This window comes from Ptychodera flava, chromosome 6 (assembly GCF_041260155.1).
Source record: "Ptychodera flava strain L36383 chromosome 6, AS_Pfla_20210202, whole genome shotgun sequence".
In the NCBI taxonomy this organism is placed as follows: Eukaryota; Metazoa; Hemichordata; class Enteropneusta; family Ptychoderidae; genus Ptychodera; species Ptychodera flava.
Window position 1 is genome coordinate 6,855,671 of NC_091933.1, and position 11,132 is coordinate 6,866,802.

At 40.4% G+C, this 11,132-nt stretch overlaps 1 protein-coding gene across 32 annotated transcripts in view; it reads right to left on the reverse strand.

The window, feature by feature from the left end:
* The window catches only part of LOC139134737 (cadherin EGF LAG seven-pass G-type receptor 2-like), a 102,555-nt gene extending 94,917 nt beyond the window's left edge, over positions 1-7,638 (reverse strand). For all 32 annotated transcript variants that reach the window (XM_070701757.1, XM_070701754.1, XM_070701753.1 and 29 more), the window contains exons 1-2: positions 3,833-7,638; positions 1,172-1,933 (exon numbers count right to left, since the gene is read on the reverse strand). In XM_070701757.1, the coding sequence (XP_070557858.1) occupies positions 1,172-1,933; positions 3,833-6,713 (3,643 nt within the window). In that variant the 5' untranslated portion in view covers positions 6,714-7,638. The remainder of the gene's footprint in view (positions 1-1,171; positions 1,934-3,832) is intronic.
* Positions 7,639-11,132: the final 3,494 nt, after the last annotated feature.

The following is an 11,132-nucleotide window of genomic DNA, read 5'->3' on the forward strand; positions in this document are numbered from 1 at the left end:
GTGGTTGAAACATTATCAGATTTGAAATGTAAGTGCATGTGCGCACTTCTGGAGCTAACTGTCTCTCGGCGATCAGTAACTGTGTGAACTCACAAAATTTGGGTATCAATCACCATGCTGACTAAACGCTGGTATTTTTGGAGGACGCAGAAAGCAAGTCCAAAAGACTGAATAAAGTCAACCAAGCGAAAAATTAGCTGGAGTGGGAGGTGAGCTGTATGTGCTTTGTGAAATGGACTGTCTGCGTCCATCAACTCTTCTGACATTGTGCAGTTCAGTCGGAAAAGTGTCCTGTTCAACTCAATCTCAGCAGAATGGAAAAATGAACCATTGTACCAACACTGAGAGCACGGGGAATAACGAGGAATCTCCCTCCTACCCTCCCCCTCAAATGAAGACAGCACTGGCGTTTTATGGAATAAAACGAAAACTGTAAATTGAAAATATTTGTACAGTCACTGGACATCAGAACCATCTGGGGGAAGATGGCCAAACACAGACAAATAAAAAGCATACAGTGCCTAATCAAGCTTATTGATATGTTAGGAGATATGAAAGTAGTGGCGATAACACTGTGAAAGTGGGAAAACTGTCAAACAAATATTATGAAAATATATCATAAATGGTATTTGTAGATTTCTCTATTTGTAATATTTGTAATTGTAGCAGTCAATATAAATGTAAAACACCAATCTATAAATATTCAATTACATGCATGGCCTTGCACAGAGAATTTACTTTGAATTTTAACCAACCTGACAAAGCCATTCTCAGTCATTTCAAAACAAATTAACGACATTTTTACTTTGATGTGATGACACTTAACTAAAGATATACTAAACCCCTCACTCCCTCCCACCCCCTTGCCCTGCCAAAACATTCCAGATTCCAAAGTCAAATGTTGAATCGTTCTGCATACCGTGTGGTAAATTTCACAGTGACTGACCAGCATAGCAAAACATTGAAGTGAAAAAATACATTTATGCTGGGGTCGGCTAGACAATGGATCCCTAACTATGAAGTCAACACTGGTGTGAGAACAAGGACAAAAGAATGGATCACAAGGACCGCCAGAGTCCTGACGGCAGTGTACCATATCCTTGATGGGCATAGTCACAATGACAATACAACAGTAGCAAGACAAAAACTTATCTAGTGAAAGCCAACTGACCTGAAACACTGACTTCCATCTCTGCATTTGTAGGGACCGTTGTATCCAGCACTGGGTTGAGTGTGATGCTGCCAGTGGTTTCATTGATGTTGATGAGTTTAGCTCCATTACCTTTTGTGACACTGTACAACAGACGATCTGTCACGTCCGGGTCGTAGGCTGGAACAGATCCTATCGCCGTGGTTGGGAAATGATCTTTGAAGTTATTGAAAACGATGGCGAAATCGTTGATCACCGGAACATTATCATTTTGGTCCTCAACGTTTATAATGACGATGGCATTACTGAAGAGTGGGGTGGAAGTTGCCCGAATCTCAATCTGGTACTGCGTTCTTTCTTCGTAGTTCATTTCGGCTAATGTGGTCAGCTGACCAGTCTGGTAGTCCAGCGAAAAGAACTGATCATCCCCACTGACGATTGAGTAAGTGATCACTGCATTCGAACCCTCGTCCGGGTCAGTTGCCGAAATGGTATCAATTAGTGAGCCGATAGGGCTATTTTCCTCAATACTCACGATAATTTCATGCGTTGCAAATTTTGGTGCGTTGTCGTTGACGTCTTTTACGATGACCTCAATTTCTACAGAAGTGCGTTTTATCGGATTTCCACGATCGGCTGCATATGCCAGTAGATTGTACACGGGAGTCTCTTCACGATCAAGTCGCGTAGCTGTTCGGATTACGCCAGATGAGCCATCGATAATGAAGGCTCCATTGCCGTCATTTCCACCCTTGAAGGTGTACCTGATTTGTTTGTTTACACCTGAAAATATTTGTTAAAAACAAAAAGAAGTTATTATGTTTGAAAGAATTACATGAAAATGCAAACTCTCATGTTTAGAAACATGTCACCAAAATGTAACAATACAACAATAGCATCATATTCTGACACACACTCCTCCCTGTGTAAATTCTAAGATCTTTTCAGAATTTTGAAACCACATAAAAATATGTGCATGCATTTTAGTTGCTTGTTACGGAAGATATATACGGCTTCACTTGGCTGTTTGAACCTACACTGGTTGGTAACACATGCCATGCATTGGGAAACCATGGAGTCGCCCTTTGATACAGCACCGATTGAATTACCAATGCATGCAATGTGCTACAGTCTGTAGCAATTATTGACATATCACTATTTCATTGATAGGTCAGTAGGTGGAGGAACCTGTGTTTTACTTTGTACCATCAGGTAACCTGAACTCCAAAGAATTCTGTCATGCGGCTGGCCAAAGGAAAATAGACATAAATTCCCATTTTATTCACTTTGGGTAAATCTTACAAGTTACACAATCCAGTTTTTTATTCCATCCTTCAATTTCTTTTTTTTAAAATCAATCTCAGAATTTCCTAATCAACTATTTCTCAATATCGGTCTTGAAAACAATATGCGGCTAACCCGAGGTTACCTCATTAACTATGCAAATGAAAAGATGAGCGCATTTCACTTGGGCTGAATGTTGAATCAGACGTGAGCTAACAGCCAAACAGACACACTGACCTTGCCTTTCATTTAAGAGCATTGTTCGAAATCAAAAAAGCGACTGTATTTAACCAACATTTGTTGTTACAGGGTGCACAAAAGGCCAAGACTTGTCAAATGGCTACACTTGGACAAATCTCCTGAATGCTTCATTGAATAAGTTGTGTTTTTGCAACACTGGGCCAGCAACGCATTACACAAATACCACCAAGATCACTTAGGCCATCAGCTATTTTAAGTAGCTTATTTATGCAAAATTTTGACTCAAAATCTGAGCGCCTTGAAGCAGGCATTTTCAGTTGTGAAAATAAAAATCACTGAATCAGACAAGTATAATTTCCATTGGTGGTATTCAAATTTACAACTTTTCAACAAGAACTGACCAGGCCCATTATCGACCGTTTCTGTCCCCGATCCCTTGATAAGGATTTCATTGATGGCTATTAATATATTGACACTGTGACCTTGTTGAATCTGTAATTTATACACCACAGCCAGTGAGTGCATGTGTGTGTGCATGATCATAACGGAAATACCCAACTGCTCACAGCTTCTGAAAAAGTTCAAAATCTCAACCAATTCAGTAGCAGGCAAGTTAACTTTTTCTGTCACTGCCGGCTTTCTCAATATCATTTTACACATACTTTCCAGACAGCAAAAATCAAAAGCTCCGCTTACTAAACACCTACACACTCTATCATGTACGACAATCCGGCAAACAAAACTGCATGAGATTAAGTGCTATCCCTTGGATGACCTTCACTTTGAAAAATCAACCAAGAGTTAACACGCCTGCAAGGCCTCCCATGGACTACTACTTGAGGAACCACACACCGAAACTTTTCAAATTTACCTGAGCACTCTGCCTTGATTTGGTGTTTTTAAAAGCCACAGAACAACATCAAATTTATGTTATATTTGATCTGAATTATATACTGTTTATAATTTTAGTACAAAAGATGCTCAGCTCAAACAAGGCCTGATTTTGTAACTGTATTCATTGTCTGTTATAAATTCCTCTGAACGTATGTACTCTCTTAAGTCACACATACACATATGGTTCAAGGTAGTTACTATTTCTGGAGTAAAATTATTTCTGTCATCTGTAATTATTACACGGGATTATATGTTTATGGGAGGTACAACAAAACAAACAAAATACTTATAGTATATGCCCACCTTCATCTTTATCTTCTGCCTGTATCGTGAGGACACTGGTTCCAATGCTGGAGCCTTCACCCACCTCACCACGGTAACTTTGCTCAGTAAACTCTGGGAAATTATCATTGACATCATTGACTGTGATTTCTACATCAGTGGTGTCAAGTTGAGGCTTCAAGCCATTGTCCTGGGCAGTGACGTGTATTGTGTAGCTGAGTTTGGTCTCTCGATCTAACTCCATCCTGGTGGTGATGGCGCCGGTGTCTGGGTTGATTTCGAATTCGGGAATGTTGTCCATGGAGTATGTGATGCGAGCGTTCTCCCCAGCATCACCGTCTGTTGCATGGACAACCACTACTGTGGTACCAACAGGGACATCTTCATTTACGCTTGCAGCGTATGGGGACTGTTCAAAAACAGGTCTGTATGTGTTTGCGTCTGACACGTTTATGTACACCAGGCAGGTATCGGATAGGAGATTGTCTAAAGCGGTGACAGTCAGTACGAAACGCTGTTCCTGCTTGTAGTCTAGGCGTGATGCCACGGAGATGAGACCCTGGCCCATTTGACTGATGATGCTGAAACGGTTACGAGTGTTGCCAGCCGTAATCTGGTATGAAATACTGCTCTCTTCATCGGCGTCTGTCGCCGTGACAGTCACAACACTGGTGCCCGGCCTGGCATCTTCATCAACCACGGTGTGATATTCAGGCTGTTGGAAAGTTGGTGGATTGTCGTTAACATCCTGAATAGTGATGCTCAGCTGTGTGGTGGCAGTTTTCGGTGGATCGCCCTGATCGCTTGCAACCACCACAAAGTCATAACGGGCCACTGTTTCACGATCAAGTTCAGCAATTGTGGTGATCATCCCTCGGTCTTCATCAACGGCAAATGGAATGTCTTCCGGTGGATTCAAGATACTGTAGGTTAGCCTGGAAAAAGCTCCAGAATCAGCATCGAAAGCCTGAAGATTTATAACTGATGTATCAAGGCGAGTATCCTCCCTTACTGATGTCTGATACAATGTACTTGGAAATCTTGGTTCATTATCATTGACATCTTGAATGTTGACCACCACATGTGTCGAGTTTGATTTTGGTGGCCTCCCACTGTCCTGTGCACGAATAACAAGTCTATAACTATTAATATTCTCATAATCAAGACTTGATATGACAGTTATTTGTCCATTGAAACTGTCGATGGCAAAATGACCTTGCGAATTACCACCTATCATGCTATATCTAATGTCTGCATTTGTGCCTTGATCTCTGTCTGTTGCGATTATACTCTCGATCATACTATTGGGGCTAATGCCTTCTGGAATGTTGACTTCGTAGGAGCGCTGGCTAAACTGTGGATAGTTGTCGTTCTCGTCCAGGACGTCCACTGTCACTGTGGCAGTGGCCGTCTTTGGGCCGGGCTCAGTTCCACGATCTACAGCAATAACTTCAAGGCTGTATTGGTCTATTGTCTCTCTGTCCAATCTACTCCTGGTGGTGATGACACCCCCGCGCGCATCCATTCTGAAGACGCTATTTGGTCCATCCGAGTTCACTATACTATACCGAATTTCAGCGTTACTGCCAATGTCATTGTCAGTGGCCCTGACTGCGATGATAGTGGTACCCGGGTCAACGTTTTCTCGGACAGGAACTTGGTATTCGGACATTTCAAACACCGGTTTGTGGTCATTAACGTCTATGACATCAATCTGTAAAGTGGTTGTCGCCGTACGAGCAGGGATTCCTCCATCAGTGGCAGTGACTCGGAAGAAGTGTTCGTCCATTGTCTCCCTGTCCAGAACGGTGGTGGTCGTGACGAGACCACTTTGCGGATCGATGTTGAACATAATTTGACTTCGGCCATCACGAACGGCAAGCATAAAATAGGTGAGCGTGCCTGCAGCTCCGCTGTCAGCGTCGATTGCTGTCATGGTGGTCACTACGTAACCACGGTCTTCGCTCTCTGGGACACGGACGATGTATTCGGGGAAAGAGAAGCTTGGTGCGTGATTGATATTAGACCGGACCGCTCTGCGGTACCTTCGATGTAAGGTTGCCTCCGATTCCTGTAGCGGTGGCATATTAACTACACCAGCAGCGGGGTCCACTCGTCTCTGCAGGACAACCTCGACAGGGATCGAGGATGTGTATGCCAGCTCCCCGATGTTCTCCTTGAAACACGACTCCTCAACGAACACCGATATTTGTAAGTCGATTTCGTGACCCGGTTTATTCTCAACACATGTCGGCTTGAGAGTGACCAAATCACCCGTCGTGATGTCCACATAAAACGAATCCCACGAATTCGAGTCAACTAGTGTATATATCAAGTCGCAACTGATCAGTGGCTTTGGTAGGAAATTCAGTAGCGTCAATAACGATTGTCCTTGTTCGAAACAGGGACTGATAGGGAAATCGTTGACAATAACAAGCTGTAAGTCATTAGTATCCCGCCGCTTGAACGAGACTGGACGAATTCCCAGCGATTTTCGCTTGGTGTGTTTGACATGATTTTTGGCGTAGCAGTTTGTGCCATGAAAAGTTACAGTAAGTGGGATTAAAGTATAATTTGAAACTTGCGCAGTAATATTACTGCTACGAGTCCTTGCGGAGATTTGGATATATACTTGGAAAGGGTTTCTCGCCAGGCGAGTACAATTCATGGCTTTGCGGGTAGTGACCACTCCATGTTCGTTTACTTTCAGCAGGTGTCGACCCTGGTTTGAGCTTAACGATTTGTGAATTGAATAGTTCCAATCTCTCCCTATACTAGAGTTCACTATAACAGCTCCTGATGGAACAGTGTTTCCAAGGTGGACATTATAGGCCGAAGCCAGACCCCGATGGCACAGGACAAAACAACAGTATAACAGCCAGTATGCTAATGAACATTCCATTCTGAAGTCGTCGCCGTCATTAAACAATACTATCACGGCAAACACCGCCAAATTTCGTTAGCGAAGAAAATTATTGGAATCCTACCATCCATTTTACGTTACCGGCGGAGTCGAGACATTTTTCCTACTTTAGTTCATCCAACCAACTTGAAAATGGACACACGAAGTGATAGACGGTGGCTTCCAGCTTTGTAGGTTTCAAAATGGCTGCGCGGCTTGCCTGTGATGTTTTGATTGACAGCCAATTTAAATCACATCGGCTCTTCCAGTTTACTCCCACACGATGCGACCGTTTTCAGCTGTTCCGTTAAGAGTTTACCTACTTTAAATAGTCCAAAATTTGTCCGTGTTGTAGTTTTAAATCGGTTCTAAACACCGAAAAGTTCGATATCCATGGACGTTGACCAGAATTTCTCCACGCAGTGTGCACGGCGCACAATACCAACCATTAACAGGCTACCCTGTCACGTGACGAATTTAACAAAACGCAAAAATCCTGCGGAACATCGTTGAACAACAGAACGCCCCGCCCAAAGTAATGACGTCAGGTAAGTATTTTCAACTTTACAACTGTCTGGGTTGAGGTCAGCTGTTCCCAGTATTTATATTTTGAATCGGGAATATGCGGTTCATCTAAAGTTCTTTGTTTTTATTGCACATTGGCAAAAATATCCGTTATAGGATAAAATGAGTTCCATAAATTAATGAACCTGAGCACGAAGACTGTGACGACTTTAACGACACATTCTTCTCAAGGTGGTTGCATCTCATTTCCTGTCGATTTTTACTTCGGTCATCCTACGTCAAGAAACACCATGGATCGGGCACAAAGCTGAGAAGTGAAGCGTACATAAACTGACCTCGACAAATGGATACACGGTGAGCATGTGATACCCCTTGAACCTCGAAGGGATAATTCCGTCGAATTTACAAAGAAAAATCAAATCGTTCTGAAAGAAAAGAAAATTTCAATAATACTTTTATAGCATCGACATAGTGAGTGGACGTCATAAAAGGCCGTATGGGTATGGAATCGCTATAATGAATCATGCTATCTGCGCAGACACCAACAACACCACAGTTTATATGTAGAGCAAGTTATTCTGACGTGCGCCCTCGGGCATCGATAAAAAACAAAAGCAAGATGTGGCGTGGCGCATAGCTTGAGTGTGTCATCGCTAATAGGCGCTTTAAATATTTTTTTTGTTTACCTTCCGCGTGCTGGTAGGTTTTCAGAGAAAATTAAGAAAACAAACACAACTTTAACACTATTACAAATAGAAATATTATTTTTCCAAAGGAACCCAAATAAAAGTTGAGCTTATGTTAATACACTTGTGTATTTTTTCTGTTTTTGTTTTTCTCCCTGGCTGGCTGGTAGGGTTTTCAAATATCCAAGAACGGAAAACAAAGAGTTTTCTTTAAGTGGCCTTAACGCAATAACACAAATTAACCTCTGAACCCGAAAAAAGGGGAAAAATTTGTAGTTTTGTATCACAAAAACATAAGCTAAAATACATTCCAATTTGCTAAATGTATCGTTACTTCCAAATAAAGTAAAAAACACGAACGCTATAGATATTTTATACCGATGGTAAATTTCTAAATCTTTGCCCTCTTGTTGAAGTTTTCCTGATGTGTCTTCGCAAAATTATCAAACATGAATTTTATCAATGTGGATCATACACGATATCACTGTGTATGCTTGAATGTTTTATGCCTTTATTTCTACTACTACTAACTATAAATCATCTTATCGCGTCCCCTGGCGTCTGTTCTGTCACGATAAGCGGGACCGTGCCAACCCAAGCCGTCTGTTTTGTAAACCTATAGACAGCGTTTCTTCCGCTCTACTGTCTCTAGTCCACCACACTTCATGTATTATAGGCACTGACTGACACATGACCAGGAAAGATTGGCAAAACCTCCAAATGTTAAGTAAACCTGAACTTGTACAGTTCACTACAGGATAATTCAACGTTTTGCATGCTTGAAGATATATTTCATGAAATTTACATAAACGTATATAATTCATAATGGCACATTTCTTAGTTTTTATTTCCTCAGAACGTGTTAATTTACAAACTTACATTTCATAAATTATAATTTTCATTTGTTATTAAAACTTTATGAATATGGGAGACTCTTGGTAACTTCTGTTGCGATATCCGTCCTCCGTTGTCAAGTTGAACACGCTTCGTTGAGACACTACAAAGTTTCTCTGTTTTACTGCAATAAAGGGCACAAAAATGGAGAACGGCCATTTTTAAAATGTTACTTTCTTGTCAGATGAATATTCGAACATTAATAAGTGTTTAGTTTAGCTTATGTGATTACCAAAACCAACCTAATAGCTAGAACATAAACATGATTTATTATAAATAATAATAACATTATTTTCGAATATGTTTCCACACGTATTTGGTTTAGGATGTTCTGTGCCGTCCAGTTACTGAAATCGTATTCGTTTCATGTTTTCGATATTTTGGATCTGATCAAGTATGTGAAAAAATGGCCAAATCTGACCTTGTTCTGCCAGTGAACCATAGGCGAAAATTGATCACAATTAAATGTCCGTTGTATTATTATTGATAATACATGTAATCTCATCACCTCGCATTTTATCACAACTGGAAGTTGTGATATAGAGGTGGTTTCAACCGGTGTTTGATGTCGTCCATTTCCGTAAACGACAAAAAGTCAAAACTGCTGAACAGACTGCGTTGATATTTGATACCGATACATAGACTGGTTCCAAGGTTCCAATTCCGAAAAATGGAGCCAAACGGAGCGCCGGTTAGATAGTTTTGGGAAATTTCTAACCCCCCTTTTTATCTAATTGATTTTAGGGGTCTTTCATATATGTAGTTTTGGAATGTACACCAATCCTGCATTGTGGACTGTTTATGAGTTGTTGAACAGAAATGAGGTTTTGATGAATGTTAGAAATATGCAGGATGGCTGATTCGAAGTATAAGAGATTTCTATGGTCTTTTGGCATCAAAAGCATTAAAAAAAACATATTTCATAGTTTAGATTCTCACTTTTGAGATGACCCTAGGCATTTGTAAACATCCTTGAGTCAATATACAGACTTTGACATTCCAGAGATTAAGTATCCACAACCTCACATGTTACAGTCTTTCACTACAATGGTATGGCCCAAACCCATCGTTATCAATGGAGAGTGTGGACCTGTCTACGGGAAATTGGGGTGAACAGGTTAGACAATGACGTTACAAGTTGTAGGTTAGTTATCAAGGTAGCACCAGCATAGAGTCCTGAGCATCTGTCCATGTGTTCTCACAGCAAATTACAGGGGAAAAAAATTATTTGAGAAGTTTCTGTCCTTTAAATAGAAGTATATTACAATTTAAACCTGCCATGGATAGATTGCTCTCAAATGATCTGAAACACAGTAATTGCCCATTACTGCATTAGCAACAAATCTATAGCAAGATTTATGTAAAGTTCATGAACTTACACAAGGTATTAGACAAAAGATGACCATGACTTTGCTACTTTTCAACATTTATTTCAATCAGATTTCCCCAGCTTAGTGTATAATTTTGTAATCTTAATTACTGTCAACTTAGCTTTACTAACTTATTCATGCCTCATTATTCTTACACTACTGTTATACCTTATAACCACAAAATTTCAAGAGATGCATATATGATTGTCACTTAACAAACAATTTACAAATATGTCTTCTGCTTTTTCTCCATATACATATACATGTCTCTTTTCTCATAAAAATGAGCTTAAAATCGCAATGTGAAAAATAGTCTTTCAGCTATATGTTGCTCATTGACTTCGTGGTCTGTCTAATTCACAGTGAGTGTGGTTGTTGATAAATGCCGATAATACTAGGCGGTCATTATGTCCAAGCGCCATTGGCGGTATTTTTAAACATAATGACCATAGGTCATTATCACATCTGGAAGTTGTGATATAGGGTTAGCTTCAACCGGTGGTGGACAGTGTCCATTTTCCGTAAACGACAAAAAGTCAAAAACCGCTAAACAGACTGCATTGATATTTGGTAGAGATATTCAGACTAATTCCAAGGTTCCGATTCCGAAAAATGGAGCCAAACGGAGCAGCGGTTAGATAGTTTTGGGAATATTTCTAATCCCCCTTTAACTAATTGATTTTAGGGGTCTTTCGTATATGTAGTTTTGGAATGTACACCAATCCTGCATTGTGGACTATTTAATGAGTTATGGAACAGAAATGAGGTTTTGATGAATGTTACAAATATGCAGGATGGCTGATTCAAAGTATCAGAGATTTTCATGCGCTTTTGGTAATAAAATTGATAAAAAACAACATATTTAATGTTTTAGATTTCTCACATTTGTTATGACCCTTAACATTACAGACTTGATGACATAACTAGCTGCTGGACCTGTTTAC